General features: G+C 36.3%; 2 protein-coding genes across 2 annotated transcripts in view; one reads left to right on the plus strand and one right to left on the minus strand.

The window, feature by feature from the left end:
• Positions 1 to 2,776: 2,776 nt before the first annotated feature.
• LOC123759462 (2-aminoethanethiol dioxygenase) lies at positions 2,777 to 12,898 on the minus strand. Its single transcript, XM_045744558.2, has 3 exons — positions 12,627 to 12,898; positions 9,073 to 9,207; positions 2,777 to 7,835 (listed from the first exon to the last, which is right to left on the minus strand). Exons 1-3 carry the CDS (start codon positions 12,804 to 12,806, stop codon positions 7,398 to 7,400), a joined length of 753 nt encoding a protein of 250 aa, XP_045600514.1. The 5' UTR covers positions 12,807 to 12,898; the 3' UTR covers positions 2,777 to 7,397.
• A 3,462-nt stretch (positions 12,899 to 16,360) lies between these two features.
• The window catches only part of LOC123759460 (HECT and RLD domain containing E3 ubiquitin ligase 4), a 35,042-nt gene continuing 33,991 nt past the window's right edge, over positions 16,361 to 17,411 (plus strand). Inside the window, 1 exon segment of the mRNA XM_045744556.2 lies at positions 16,361 to 16,510. The gene's annotated coding sequence lies outside the window, so the exon portion shown is untranslated.

Below are 17,411 nucleotides of genomic sequence, written 5' to 3' on the forward strand. Positions count from 1 at the left end.
GCATGACTCTTAGGTGGAGGCAATTTGTAACTTGTCATCCTGAGCCACCAGGCATGGTTTAAAGTTCTCTACAGCCAAGACTTGTGTTATAACTTTTACTCAGAGGCATGATGTTCCTTATCTCTCATTGTAACTTTGATAATCCCCCTTTTTTTTGTATTGGGATACATTACTGCTAAACTTGGGGTTGATCTCACCATGACAATGGAAGACCTTTGAGGGAGAGTCATGGAGCAAGTAAAGAACCTTTCCCCAAGTAAGAGAAAAAATCTTTCAGAGAGAGCCTAACTCATGGACTTGGTTGTCCACCACATGAGACAGAGGGAGTGTGCGCAATTCATGAGGTACGCATACAAGGTATATTTTGAATAGCAATTCTGGGACCAGTAGGGATACTGACCCTCAAATACCTGCTTGACCTCAACCAGAGAAGTGTGTTGCCTCTAGAAAAAGCATAGGTGCATTTTGCTTTTGTGTTAGTTACCACAGTAAGTAGAAGCCAGCCTCACTTGCATCAGGGCAGTGCACAAGAGCCTCCCTCATTCACCATATCAAGGCAACACCAATGCGGTGCACTGCCATTATGACCTAGAAGCCAAGTATTACAGTATGTAAAATAAACAGTGCTACAGTCATACGGTTTTAGCACTGATAATTATTTGGTGAAAGGCAGTATCATACCGTCTTATGCATGGGCACACTGGGTAGTTGCCCAGAGGCTTTACGACCTGGAAGCTCTACTGTCGCCCCATGCTGCCATATTGTTCTTGAAAGTTCTCATTGCAATGTGGACAATTACTCGACCTCCTGCTGGATAGGCCTTGTATTTAAATCCTTTTTCAAATTATATTTATAATATAAATAACTAGTGGATTACCATCTGATGAGAATTCTGCACTCTAGTAGCAGGGTGGGGCTCATCGATCATCTGGGTAAGGGCACTAGTAAATTGCTGTGTCCAAAGCCTACAATGCTGTTAAGATAGCCCTAATGAAAGGGTTAAAGAACAAGACACCAGAGAAAATTACTTACATAATTGTATTTAACTTACCTAAGTAAACTACTTGCAGAATGTAATTGTGTGAACGAATAATATTCCCATAAGTATAATCATATATTGACATGTTCACAGATACAGATAGTAACACATACACAGGGAAGGGAATGCAGGAGAATGCGCCAAGCCATTACAACTATATAGCACTTGGAAGGGATCAGGAAAGCCAAGGTATGATGTGACTTTGCTTCGGTGAGATCACCTGACATGACATTTGTAGACTAACTTTGTTCTTTTTTAAAGCCAATATTATCAACAGCAACAGTACTAAAGTGAGGTAGAAGTGAATGGATACTTTAGCCAAGTCATAAACCTAAGCTCTTCCCACAGAAAACATGGACCAATTTTTGCTATGACAAATTTGGAGTCGACATACTGTATACATGTTATGCGTAATAATGAAAATTTAGGCTAGAATACTCGAGGAAACAATTATGACAACACGTTAATAAATAATTTATTTATTCCATTAATCTTTTCTTATTACAACAAACAGCCTATATGACTTACATCAATTTCTAGTAATTAGCAGAGCAACCTCCAAATTAGCTTTACTAGCCACATAAAAGCAGAGACTTATGTGCACACAATATTTCTCCAGCACTTGCATTACATTTAAGTCTTCAAAATTTAAATAATATGCCTATCGATTACTTCATTATAGTGAAATTACAGATACAGCAGCATAATTATACAATGATTTTATTTATATTTTTGAGGCTAAACATCAAGTTAACAGTAAAAATAATTACTACAATTCAACTGCATATCAATGCAATGCAACAGAATTTGTCAATTATTTTCACCATATACTCAAATGTCCAACTTGATGAACAAGTGCGAAGTTTGACATTCTGGAAACCCTTGTGTATAACCATATGTGCAACTCAAACTTTGCCACAATCAATTATTTGATTGTGACAAGTCCAGATTATACAAGTACTGTGTATAATTAGAACTTGAGTTTCAAGTCCTGATTATAGCTACTGATTTGTGATTATTATTTCTTTATCATACTCAAAATGTTATGCAACAATATTCTGCCACAGAATTTTGCCGCAATGCGAGTAAAATCAATTAAGGCATACAGTACTTTCATATGCTGTCCACAGGTGATGTTTGTGTAAATCATCATTCATCATTTTGACTTAATAATAATGCAAAAAAACAGTGCTGAATGTAATGAAATGTTAATTTCTGGGCGAGGCCTGGTGGCTCCCTGAAGCTATACACCGAGATGGTTCCTATCTACAAGTTTGCATCAGCCATGGAATTCTTCGGCCTACCGAGGACCAGAGCCAGAACCCTGGCCCCCGACCTCACAGACACACAGGGAGAGGTGACATTTCACCACCTCACCGAGTAAGGCATGACCGAGGCCTCAAATCCGGCCTAATGAACTCCCCCCTTAACTACATAAACAATTAAATCTCTCAAATTTAGCACGAGCTCGCTTGCCTCTCCTCTCCCCATGCAGAACCACTGATCATTAATCCCCTAACTGCATGGGTTATTTTGATGCATTGTTTATCGTGCACAAGAAACCACTTGTTTTGAGAAAATTAATATTTTCTTTTGACATGTTTAATCAGACTCCATGAAGCATGAAAAATCACGTAAAAAATCTCTACCTATTGTCGTTTAGCTGTAGTGGGCTGGGGAACTTCTGCAGATTGAGGTGGGGTACTGCATGCGACTACAGTACTGTAGCTTGGGCCATTTATTTTTTTTGTTTCTCACTATTTTATTTTTTTGTGTTCATAAGTTGTATTCATTTGTCAATAGTGATATTCCTTATGTATAACTTTGGAAATTACTTGTGTACAGATGTGTGTGTATAAATATGTGCTCCCTGTATTTATTTATATAAAGTAAATTGTATATTTGCACATAGCACACATTTTGTGTGAAAATTCATACTATACTGTACATGGATATCACTGATTTCCTATTGTTAAAAGTTCAATGGATCCTAGCACAGCCACCCTGTGCATTCAGTCACTGGATGGCGATGTACCAGATATCGTCTGCACCTTTTTACTAATGTCCTCGAAGGAAACTAAGTGACTCTGAATTTTTTCCAAATGTGGCAAACAATCGACAAAGGTTTCTAAGAAAGTGTTTTGGGTAATATTTAACGAGTTCCTGGTATTTTTCCAATTATATTCCATGCATTGGTGCAGGTGCTATATACTGTACATGTTTTCTGCACACTAAATGTCCTGAGATCAGCAAGAAAAAAATAAAGCCCTTTTGAATTACAGTACAAGTAAACATCACTTAAAAGCAATTAATGTACATTATAGTACAGCTTTCTAATATGACACAAAATATTAGGAAAAGTTTCAGATATATGACATCCTGCAAAAAAAAATATAATAGCTAAGGAAGACTATAACTTTAGGTTTATTTGAAACCTGATTGTTGCTGGCAAGATGTAAAGTACGGTACAGTACTGAAGAAAACTCTTGGTCTATGCCATTCATCAGTATTTATCATCTGTCATCAATGTGAAAAAAATGAAGTTTTCACAATAACTCACAGTCTTAGTGATATAAGCAGAATATGAAAAGGCTTCTCAGCATTGGAATTGAGGATCAAAATTAAATGAAATCCCCAATTTGTACATTAGCATTTCAGGAAGCTAGAATTTTGTGAATTTAAAGCAAAAACTAAGAGTAAGTTCATCAATGCTTTGATACTGGGTTTAAAAGTTTCAAGACAAAACGTACTGTATGCATAAAATTGAAGTAACTGGCGAGGCTGCGAGTGCCTATATTGTAGCAGACATCTCTTATTGGAATGTTTTAAATTAAATCAAGGAAGGTGGCTACACACCCAATAAGTATTCAGTGTTGACAAAATAGAACTGTACTCTAAGCAGATGCCATCAAAAAACCTTTAAATTTCCCGACAAGCAGATTATTCTGGTGTTCAAAGTTGCTGAGGACTATCTTACTCTTCTTTTGGTTGTTAATGTACATGAAGATTTTTATCCTGAGTAAAACTAAGTTGTACTGATTTTTATCCACTAATTGTACTGAGTTGTACTAATTTTTATCCTACTGTACCAATCTGAAATGTACTGTACCAAGGGCTATGAGGAGCTTCTTCTAATATAGGCTCCTGGAAATATGACACTCCAATAAGAAAACATGGTAACTAAGTGTGTATAGATTTTTTTATTTTCTTATTTTTGCAAAATTTTTGAAAAACAGTGAAATATCAACAACACTGTTTGTAAAATGTTGCTCCTAGATAATGGTCTTGCCATCCCCCTTACTCTGAATTATTTTATCCATATTCAAGGCCTGTTAAATAAGATCCTTCAACACCAGAGGTCCACGGTTGTTCAACGTTCTACCAGCGAGCATCAGAAATATTACAGGAACAACCGTGGACATCTTCAAGAGGAAACTAGATTGTTTCCTTCAAGGAGTGCCGGACCAACCGGGCTGTGGTGGGTATGTAGGCCTGAGGGCCGCTCCAAGCAACAGCCTGGTGGACCAAACTCTCAAGTCAAGTCTGGCCTCAGGCCGGGCTTCGGGAGTAGAACTCCCAGAACCTCATCAACCAGGTATCAACTCATCAAGCACACTAATGGTGATGGTAAACCAAAAGTTAGGACTTTGTAGAAAAGTTGTAATATCATAGACATCATTGCAAAACATCTATCATTCTTGAATAGAACTTGCGCTGGCCATGAACGGCACAAGGAAAACATTCTGGCCCGATCATGTCAACGAGTGCCATGGTTTCCAGGAGACAGTGTCAGATGATCGTGGTTCTTCACAAGGACAGTTGTTACGAAGGCATCAGCAAGGTTGATGTAGTGTTAAAAGTCTAATGAAGAGGCCCTTACCAAGGAGTTGAATCAACTTGAACAGTCCTGTTAAGGGCTCATGACAACTTGAAAAGGTTCCTTATCCCTGGTTGGTATAGAAGTCTTTCTATGGCAAATATGATAAGTGTCCTGGGAAAGGATGGTGCCCGAAGCTAGGGAAGCTACCAAGGCATCATAGAAAAGGTGTGTTTGTTATAATTAACTAATTTTCATTTACATTAAGTAACTTTTTTTTATGCTGGATATATTTGTTAAGCATACTTTAAATTAAAACTTGAGGATAAGTGTATTAATAAGTTTTGTGGTAAACCTATACATATACTGTACTGTACCGAAGACAGATGGGGGGAAAACAGGGCAGAGAGAAACCTATGCATAGGTGTTCCAAGGTTATCTCCAAGAATCAAAGATGTTTGGGAGGTGAAACACACCAGCTCATCACTATAAAAATACAGTATGATTTTTATATTCTTGGAAAATCCTTGTGAATACAATATATTATTTTAAACTGCAAGCATGCACTAAATATATACTCTGTCCATAAAGAAAACCCAACAAAAATTGATGATGAAATATACACATTAATTTATGAAATCAGGAATTGTTACAAATTCCAGAAGGGGTCGGAACAATGAGTCTGGATTTTCCAGATTCCATTACACTACATATATAAAGTATGGATCTATGACATACACTTTCTAAATTTAAATATTTAAACATTCTTGCAACACACAAAAAAAAATTAATGGCAACACTGCAAAACTTGCGATGATATATAACAGTAAGTGATTTTGACTTGGTGGTATCCTTCATATCAAAATATCTATCTAGAAATTTAGATGTAGCTATGCATATTTGCTTTTGATGCTCAAGGGTTTCTCTACCACCAGAAAGTTAAAGTGCCACCCTCCAATTCTTAAAAGTTTCAAGTCAACATGAAAAGACCACAAGATATCTAGACTGGGGATACCTAATTAAATATACGATTGGATTCCATGAGAAAATATGCTTAAATTTATGACATTAAAAATGCCTGTGTATTAAGCACGGATTATCTGTACAGCACTATATAATCTAAAACCTAACCTTAAATAAGTAGCTTTGTCTGTGGCTTCTTTACAAAGTAAACCGAGGACTAGTTTTCCTTCTGGATTTTAACTCTGCTATGAGAAAGGAGGTTTTTAAATCATTTATTTACTTATATCAAAAAAGTAAAGCTATAAGGAATCATGCTTATTTTGATAAAGATGTATGTATGACACTAAATTATATCATCAAGGTTCTTCAACTACTCACAATAATAGAAATCTATATACCCTACAGATATAGAGGTAGTACTACTCAGAGCCTGTGGTTTATATTTCTGAACAAAACAGGGATTCAGTTTTACCCGGTTGATGTTGATGCCACCAAAAAGCACATCTTGGCAGAGCAAGAGCTTTGAGATGTGTTGGCAAAGAATTCACAAGACTGTTGCTTCTAAAGAACATCATATTCAGCACTTCAGCATTAAAAAGAATTAAGCCAATATACAAGAGAGTCTCACATTTTACAATATGTATAGAGCTTAAATATATATATATATACTGGAGCCATATAGGGCTAATAATGTCAGTTTTATTTTGTGAATTCTTCTAAGTGATGCAACTGTATTATATTGCACAAAACAAAGTCAATTACTGTATAATAAAACTTTTAGTAAGTTAAGAGGAGTGTCGTATCCAAACAATTAGCTGTTAAAATTGTCACCATTCAGAAAAATTAAATATGGTTCACAAAAACTTTGACTGAGGAAGCATAGTGTGTGAAGCAACAGCAGGTGCTCCGGTAAACACACACTCGCAACATTCAGCTTCAAAAGCAATAAAGAACAGTCCACAACAGATCATGTTAATGTAACCACTTGTGTGGATGAATAATCAATACATGAGGAGTGCATAGCTGTAATAAGAATACCAAGACCTTTAGAGAGCCATTCTTTAAAATTGTTTACCTATTAGATATTTAAGAACAAGATATTGCTAAAGTTACATAGTCACTATTTGGTTATTTATTAGCCCAATATTCATATCCAAAAGATTATATTTATATAAAAAGATAAAGAAAATACGAGAGATATGTACATATTAAATCTCTTCCTTGACCCACTATTGTTTGTGTGGCTTTAAGCAGTATCAAGTTCCTGAGAATATTTTTCTCAAGATGAAAAGCAAGCATGATTCAAATTTACAAGAAAAAAATAGAAGGCTGCTATACTTACAAGGTGAAAAATCATGCATAGTTCACTTCCCTGTCAAAACACTAAGTAATGGACAGGGGAAAGAAGCAAGATCTTGATAAACCAAAAATCCCCATCAAAACATTGAAAATAAAACTATCAATAATAAAACGTAAACAAATTCACCGTTAATTAACTGCATACATTTCTGGTCATGTAATAAGAATAAAACTAAATATGAATATCTTACCAGGCATTATTCCAGGTTGTATGATCCTTTAACTATTTTCCTCCCCATCCTGACCAATTGTGGGCCCCTGATAGTCAGTTTGATCACACCAAAAATCACTAGGTGTGGGTATGCTAAGAAGCAAAACACAATTGCCATCCGACAACTGTGGATTATTCCAGTTACCGTCTATCTCCCGATAATAATGACATTCGCGCTCCATGCCAAGGAGCTCATCATTTCCATATGGTGGTGACAATATATCAAGAAATGCTGCCGGTCCATTTAGAGAATATATCTCATGTATATTTTGCTTACCAGGGCGTAGCTGGCATGCATTGTCACTTGCACTAACTATAAGTTGTTGATGTTTAATTGCAGGAAAAATACTTGGGTGAGATCGGCTATCCATTAGTCCACTCTGATTTTCTTCGATATTTGTATCAATGAAACTGTAACTTTGAATTGACACCGATCCATGAACCACCTGGAAATATAAGGGTTTGTTATTAATTTTAAAAATTACACAACTCCTAATGGTTCTAAAGATTACTGCTTTTGTGCAGAAGTGCCAATGACTTCACTGCTGTGGCACCAGGGAAATTTCAATAAAATTTTCAAAAGAAATGAAATGCAAGGAAATAGTTTTCCTAACCAATGTACAATATGCTGACAGCTGTTTGCAGAACAGCACCTTACAGTACAGTATATGTAGTACCACGTGACGAACCATCTTTGCAGTCAGCTGTATTCTCATGCTTAGAATACTGCCGACTGAACAGACCCACTGTGCATTCTGTATATTATTTCAGCTAATTATTGAGGAAAATGCCATTAATAATGGCTAATAAGAAGAGGAAGAGTATTGGCGATGAACCAGTGCTAAGGAAGAGGTGACTCATTACCCTAGAGATAAAGCTAAAGAGAAAAAAACACTAAGAAGGAAGAAACATAAAAAATGACTAAACATACTGTATTTATAGAGTGAACCGCTATTATCAAGGACAAAACTAATTTTAGAGCATTTGAAGTATTCTGCATCACTGAAATTGATAACAAGAAATGGGCTCTTGTGATCTGTGACATATAAATGCAACTAAAGCTGTGAATTAAGGACCAGAATTATTGCAGAAATCCCATAAGCCTTATACTCCTCCAGTAATTAGATCTCTTCTCTTCTCTCTTCAAAAACACGCAACTTTGAAAAACTGGATGACCATCATTCAAGGTAAATAATATTTAATGTTTATTATATTTATAAAAAATATTGGTTTAAATCACTGAGAATTTGCATCTGGTGATTTATATACAAGGACAATCATCACATTTAGAATGTCTATTTTGATTATCACCACATCTACCATATCATTTGTGGCGTTTAGCAGCTCTGTGCAGACGGGTGTGCCTTTGGTGTACAGGCTGACCCCACCCTGTAGCCTATATTTCCTATTACAGCTGAAAAAACTGAATTCTGGTACTGTATCCATATCTCATTGTCATAATAGTCCTTTGTGCAAGTTTCAGTCAAAACTGCAAACATCTACCACTTTATTTGTGTAGAGTTCAAGAAGGAAGTAATGTGTTAAAACCATATGAAATTTTAGAATATGTCTGATAAAATTAAAAATGTGAGACCATATGAAATATCTATTCCTGTAACTACAAATAATTAAGTACAAATAGGTAATGATAAACATATATATATAATTAAAACAAAATATTACCTTTAAAAGCCCATACATTCCAGGGTGATCATGAAGAGGCAAGCGTACTCCACGTTTCAGGATGAATACGCAAATTGTGACATCACTGTCCTCATACAACTGCATGTAAGTCACTGGTGCTCCATCTCTGCTAGCCTGAAACAGAACAAGTCACACCACCAATGCTATTTCCACTAACCTGTTCTCAATTTGGCGAAACTAATAATGATTTAGAGAACACCAAATCAATATTTTTTTACATACATTGGTCTAATAATGACCAATGCTCTATCCACAGTCTCTAGCTTATTTTCACAGTTCAAATTTTTATGCTTGCAAGTCATTTGAAGGCATGTCCTTACACATTTTCTTTTTTGATAAAGTGCTTTAAGAGTTATGGACACCATATAAGTGCTGCATAAAGTACTCTGATTTCAGTCTTTTAGTCTCACAAATGTCATGAACAATTTCTATGAAGTTTGCAAACATAGCATAGGCTCTCAATACCTTTGATCTGATTCTCTGGTGACAGTTTACTATCCAGAACCACACCTACATTTCATTCTTTATCAGCATTCTTTAATATCTTTTCACATAACTTGTATGTTGTGTGCAGCCAGCCTGTTCCCCCTATTCCACTTTTCATTATGTGGCATTTGTCTACATTGAATTATATCTATTATGCGTTGTGCCATTTGCCTATTTTGTCTAGGTAATTTTTAAGGGCATGCCCCATTAACATCGCAGTGTCTCACATAGGCACTGCAAAGAGCTCTAAACACCTCCTTACTTAGGCTTATGAAGAAAGTTCTAACTTTTGCTAGCATAGAGTATGCTGCTGTCATTATAAGATTTATATGTGCCTCAGGAGTTAGATTTTGTGTTACATCCACTCCCAGGTCGCTTTCTCCAATCGTCACAGGTAGGTAGTTTCCCTTCATTGTGTGTTCAACTCCAGTAGCCATTTCTCTGACCATCTTTGCAGCTTGTTCAAGTCATCTTGGAGGATTTTACAATTCATCTGTCAGAACTTTTCTCATTAATTTCGTATTATCCGCAATCATCAACATATAGGACTTTACTCCTGAAGAGATGTCATTTACATACACTAGAAATAATACTGGTTTTAGCACCAACCCTTGAAGCACTCCACTCATTACCATTCGCCAGTTTGACTTCTCGCCCCTCACTGTTACTCTCTGCCTGTTAAATAATTCCTTACCCATTCTAGGGCTTTTCCGCTTACTCCCGCCTGTGTCTTAAGCTTGAATAGCAGTACTGTATCAAAGGGTTTTTGGCAGTCCAGAAATATGCAGTCTGGCCATCCTTCCCTGTCCTGCCTTATTCTTGTTATTTTATCATAGAATTCCAGAAGGTTTGTTAGGCATTATTTCCCTTCCTTGGACCCATGTTGGTGTTTTTTACAAACCTTATTTTCTCTTAAGTGTATAACCAGTCTTAACCTGATTATACTTTCTAGTACTTTACAGAGGATGCTTGTCAGTGATACTGGTCTGTAGTTAATTGCCACATCCCTATCTCCTTTCTTGAAAATTGGTACCACATTTGTCTTCTTCTAGCAACTGGACAATTCTCCCTTCATAAGTGACTCGTTAAAGATTTTTGCTAGAGGCATGCTGAGGGCCTGCGCTGCCTCTTAGTATCCACAGTGATACATTGTCTGATCCGACTGCTGTAGTTTCATCCAGTGTTGCTAGCCATTTCATTACCTCCTCTGCTGTCACCTCTATATCTGATAGAAGAGATAGATGATCCTAGATGAGAGACTAACAATGAGAGCTGCTCAGGCTAGGTTGTGAACAGTATGAACACTGGCATTCAATACCTCACAGATTTCCTTGTTTTCTGTATATGCCCATCCTATTTTCCATAGTCTTGTAACTTGGTCATACACCAACACTTTCCTTATGTGACTAGTAATTTAGGTTGTTTTTTTCGCTTTGATCACACTATCGGTCTCAATTTCTTTCCAATACTTTCCTTTAATTAATGTATGTGTGTGCATGTGTTAGAGAGAAATACTGTATATGTAGTAGACATAATAGAGGAAAAAATAGAGTTAGAAAGCTGGGATCCAAGAGCTAATAGCTCAATTCTGCAGGCACGATTAGTAAATAGTGTATAGTACTTTCAAATGGCTCTCAATCTGAACTATATTAGCAAAACCTAATCTTACATTCCCTAACTTTACTCTAACCATATCTAATCGTCCAAAAAAGTATTGTTGAAATGGCGAGTTGGAAAAAAAAAAAAAGTCATATTCTCTGCAAGAATCTTGGAAGCTGCATCAGAAGTTACAGAGGTGCCATAACCATAGGTCTTGAAGCTTTATGGGGTAAAAAGTAAGTACATAAGAGTGGAGAGCTCCATCATTCACATTAACTACACAATATGAATTAGGTATGGCTTTGGTTATCTTTTGAAATTGTTAAAGTTAAATTGTTAAACAATATTTTATTGTGCAATCTTTTTAAGACTATTCCATAATTTAGGACCCTTAATTTGCTTGGCATTTCTGTTTTGATAAAGTCAGACTCTTGGAACACCAAAGAGCTATTTGTTTCTTGTGTGGTGTTTTTACGTTGTATGACAGCCTTGTAAACGAAGTAAAATAGAGATTGGCACCCCAGCTTAGTTGACAAGACACTATACCCTCACTGTTCTGTAAACAGTTACTTCCAGTGTTTGGATTTGTGGTGATAATCCACCAGCTTAACCCAACCTAATGTATTATGCACAAATTTATTACAGCTTGGCAAATAGTTGGGGGGGGGGGAGAAAAAAAAAAGTTGTAAATGAGGTGAGAACCCAATACCTGCAGACAGCTAAATAGATTTATCTGAAGAGTAAAATAATAAACCACAGCTAATCTACAGTTATCCTGCTACCCATTAGGTTAATGTACAGCTAAATGTTATAGACCATTCAATACCCAAAATTGATACGATGAAAATTGATGAAAAATACGTTTCTGCCCGAAACGCTTCGCATACTAGTGGCTTTACAAGAATGTAATTACTATGCTATGTATCCTCACAATCCCATTGTATCTTCTTGTATATAAATAAATAAATAAATAAATGTAGAAGTTACCGAGATATTAAGAATAATTTTTTGTAAATGTACATACAGTACATATATATATATATATATTATATATCCACAGAATATAAATATAGTTTTCAGTTGCATATAGTCCTGGGGACCATTCAGGCTTGTTTGCAATATATATAATATATATAATATATATAGGTATGTACATTTACAAAAAATTATTCTTAATATCTCGGTAACTCCTACATTTATTAATTTATTATTAATAAATAAATAAATGTAGGAGTTACCGAGATATTAAGAATAATTTTTTGTAAATGTACATACCTATATATATTATATATATTGCGAACAAGCCTGAATGGTCCCCAGGACTATATGCAACTGAAAACTCACACCCCAGAAGAAATAAAATATAATATATATGTACATTGATAGTAATTATATGGCACTTATGTAACCGAATGCGTTAGAGTAATGAATTATATAAGACATCTTACGTTGAAGGTGCCTCTGTCTTGGATGAGTCGAGGGTCGAGGTTAAGATGGTGTGTGGTGACGGTGTTGAGGAGAGAGTAGAGCTGCTCGTAGTAGGCGGTGAAGGCCGCCTCCGACACCTGGGGGTCACGCCGGAACGTCTTCACCGCCAGTCTACCCAACTTCTGGATCACAGAACTCATTATCTAAACACACCTCTGATACCAACTTGGACTTGGCCGAAATAATATACAAAACGCGTTCATTGGTAACGCCACTCTGCTTCAAGGAAAAAAATAACAAGTTATGACCCTGCCAGTTAACACACTTTATTTATCAAAATACACGAACAATTATATTTTTGCTAAGTCAAACAGTATGTATAAAATTCCCTTACTTTAGTAATCTTCCGAGTAATAGTTTTTAAAAACATGAATGAATGTTAGAGATCAGCTGTTCGAACGCAAGGCTGCCAACCTGTGTACTAAACATTTTGAAAACAAATCTTAACAGTAGTGAAATATTACCATAGATTTAGGTCAGAGGGATTAAAATATATCGAACAGACTATAAAACCTCATCAAATATGCTAATATTAACGATAAATAAACACAACCCACACTCCTCAGAGTTTCGAAGAGTTTGTTTACATTTTGGCGCCTAATAATACATACACATTATAAAATAAAATTCACAAAGAGTAACTGTCGTTGATAATATGGAATATTTTCAATTTTCTCTCATGAATATTTGAGAGCTGTAGGAGTGAAGGCAGAGAGTGTAGGAATGTAGAGGAATGAGCACAACCTTGGGGGCCCCTTAAGCCTACGTGACACTATTTTCGTATTTTAGGAGTCAAATATAGTGCTGGGATATTTTTTAATTAATTATAACATTTATTAATTAAAAAGTTGATTATAACATTAATTAATTAACAATATATTAACATTATATTATATATTAACAGTCAATGTGTTAATTAATTAACAAATAAACAATAACATTTTATTATAAACTTAATTAAAAGCTATTATTATAATTGAATTCTCTAAAATAATAAGATGAAGTCAATCAAGTACATAGGAATTGGTATGCAATACATTAATAACATAATTATAATTATTCAACCCAAATGGTATGAGGTACTTTGAGCTCTATAATTACTTCATACACTCGGGAATATTTACCTGAAAGCCACTAACACTAGTGACCTCGACGAGGACAGGAAGCCGAAGGCTTGTCAGGAGTCCGCCCATTTCCCTTGATGATATTTTTTCAACTTGGATTTTTAAATTTGACAGAGTTTTGGCATTTACGGCTTCGGCGGGTAGGCGGTTCCATGGGTTTAAACCCTGCGGGTGAAACAGCATCTCCTGTCCTCAGTCCTACTTGTCTGTATTACATCTGACCTTTTGAAGAGATTGTCTGGATCAACATCCACCAAATTGTTCAGTAAAATATACAAATTAGGGTTTAGTTTAGTTCATTTATTATGCCCCCCCCCCATACCCATCTTGTGGGCAGTAGTGGAAAGGGTTACAGAGGCACATAATGGGCTCAGGGACTGAACTCACACAATTCATTTAGCTAAGCAAGTTACATGAGCTAGTTACACAATTCAATGCACATCGTCACATCAACAATGAGCTCGAGACCGACCACAAGTACAGTTTCTAAATTAAGCAACTGACATATGTGGAGAGATAGTGTCACAATTGATATGTTTGTCCTGCACACCGTCCCCCATCCAGTGGGCAGCGGTGGATAGGTTTACAATCACTTAGTTACTACCTACAGTTAGCAAACTAGGGATATTTGGCTAAAATTTCTGGTAGCAGATCATTTTGAATGACATATTTAGACATCTCTGGAACATTTATTATAGAATTGTCTCTGAATTCACGTTATCATTTAGAAATAGCTTAAGCTACTCTATCCCTTTGAGATGTATTTTTTCTTGTCTCAATAAACATACTTGAACTTGAACTTGAATCTTTTCGCACTCCATCGCATAGTGAGGAAGGGTGTGCGAATAATTTTGTTGACACAGTTTACAGTTGGTCAGATCTACATCAGCAGATAATGAGAATTCCCAGAGATACTTGTAACTGAGTCTAAGCCGAGCAGTAGTAACATCTAGAAGTCTGCTGATTTTATTGGATGAACCATAGATGTGTGGACCCCTCTTGCATGATAGTATGATGAAGAAGGAATTCCTGGTTTTAATTACTTGGAATTACTGACCACTACCTCAAATCTACAAGATTTTGTTGACGTTCCTCTGCTCTCAGACTGCTTAATGACAATCCAAGGTTATACTCAATTTCTCCTTTAAAGGCAGATTCTTTGGCTAACTCATCAGCTCTATCACACATTCAGAGATGGAGTCCATATGAAATGGACTCTGTTACCATCATTAATAATTCTGTTGTATTTGTGTCTAGCTGCAGACACGAGCATGTTCCAAGTTATGTCTTAAAGAGTTGAGAAGCAATTGAGGATGATAAAGAGTCACTTACAATTAATGTATCAAGTTTAATTTGATGACGGTGACTTGTACACATTTCAGTTCATTTCAAGCAAGGCAAATAGTTCGGTCTGAAGTTGGTTAGACGGACTCCCCACTCAAAATATAAGCCATTACCCATTATCAGGACAACTGCACTTCCAGCTGCACCCGTGGTGCGGTGTAGGGAACCATCAGTAGTATATGATTTGAGAGAATGCTCTATGCACAGAGCATCAATATGGCTTAAAGCATTGAGCTTTGCCTCAAGACGAAGCTTGAGCTGATCTCTAATATGCTTCTTGGGTGGAAAGGGAGGGATTAAAATTGAAACAAATTATAAATCTGACATGTAATCATTGACCAAAACTAAACTTATCTAATCTCACCAACCCATTGTACCTTTTTGTAAATAAAATATTATTATTATTACACACATAAAACACAATAATTCCACAGGGGGGGCCTTGATGAGGGCTCGAACCCACGAACTAAGTGTTCCCAGTCGCGCTTTAGTCAACTGTACCACCACATAGTCAAATAAACCATCTCTTACCATGATATGTTAAGGTCTCACACCCTTGCCCATTATGTTCTTGATTGTCCGTTGATTAATGTACATAGAAACACTGAGATAAGGACTGTTCCTGAACAAATAGCCTGGATGTGTCACAACGGAAAGGTTGATGATATTCTTGAGAGATACAAGAATTTTGCACCAAGACTGTAATCTTTTGTTGAATTATCTGCATGTCTCTTGCAAATTGTCTATACAGTATACCTAAGTCATAAAAGTATTTGTGTGTACGTCTGATACCATACTACTTGTGTAAAGGAGGAAATGTATATGTTTATCTCTCAGAATGTTCGGTAATATGTTTATTGTTTGTGATGTATGTCTATGTATGTATTAACACGATGTACTGAACGGGGGGTGAGAATAGCTTGAGCTACCTCATCCCTTTGTGTGTATTTTACCTCAATAAACTTATTTCAATTTCAATTTCAATTATCAATCTCTTACCACGTGGTGGTACAGTTGACTCTAGCGCGTCTGAGGAACATCCAGCGCCTAGGTTCGAACCCTCATCATTTTTGCCGTGAAATTGTTCATTATTATTATTAATAATATACCACTGTATAATAATTCCCACAAATTTGTATTATTTTTATCAATTATTTTTAATGTTGAAATCAAGAGTTGTAGGGGGAAAAAAGGTTTCCATAAATGGAGTGTTTCGTTTTCTAGTTGGAATCTGGGCCACTTGTACACAGTGAAGGTGGTGGAGTGTGTAGGTGTGTGTCGTGTGTTGCACAGCGGCAAGTGTGGAGCATAGTGGCAGGTGTGGAGGACAGTGGCAGGTGTGGAGCACAGTGTCCAGCAGGCTGAGGGCCACTGGGGTAAGCTGGATTCTGGTGTAGGACCTCTTTGTGTCCTGCAAAGTTATTCTCATACACATCTACGTCTCTATGAACATTCCTTTTATGCCCGAGTGAATGTCAAAATGTCATAGTTGATTTAACTTGTGTCAAAATATACAATACTTGCAAAAACTGGGTCATCTAAACAAGACGCCAACACTAAATGAATATCAAAATCAAATACATCAAATTTTTTTTTTGTCTTGTATTGAATTTTGTAACTAGCTCATCAAGATTGTAACTTGCTTAGCTAAATGAATTGTGGGGTTCAGTCCCTGAGTCCATTATGTGCCTCTGTAACCCTTTCCACTACCGCCCACAAGATGGGTATGGGGTGCATAATAAATGAACTAAACTAACTCTTAACTTATCTCTTTTTTTTATCTTAAGTTTTGGTCGAAAAGCACACTGTGTATTAGTGACTATTTATATACAAGAAGGTACAAGAGGTTTCTAAGACTGTAAGAACATTGCTACACTTCATAAATGAACATTTATTGGTTCATAAATGAACATTCATTCATAAGAACAATGGTGTTCTTACATTCTTACTAAGATACTTAAAACACACATAGCATCTCTGGCAAGTCCTTAACGTGACACATAGGTTTATTAAGATGTACATTGTAGCAGTTTTGAGTTTTAACGTGACTATATATATAATTGACCCCAGAGGTGATTACACTGGTGACGATGTATGTCTTAAGTACTGTACTATGAGTGGGGAAGTGAGTAGCACAAGATACAGTGGCAGTTTGAAGCACAAAGTAACAAACTACGGCGTTCCGCGAGCGTTTTGTCCAGGGTTCGTATCCTGGCCGGGGAGGATTTGCTGGGCGCAAATCCTTAACTGTAGCCTCTGTTTAACTCAACAGTAAAA

The sequence above is a fragment of the Procambarus clarkii genome, chromosome 32, assembly GCF_040958095.1.
Source record: "Procambarus clarkii isolate CNS0578487 chromosome 32, FALCON_Pclarkii_2.0, whole genome shotgun sequence".
Taxonomy (NCBI): Eukaryota; Metazoa; Arthropoda; class Malacostraca; order Decapoda; family Cambaridae; genus Procambarus; species Procambarus clarkii.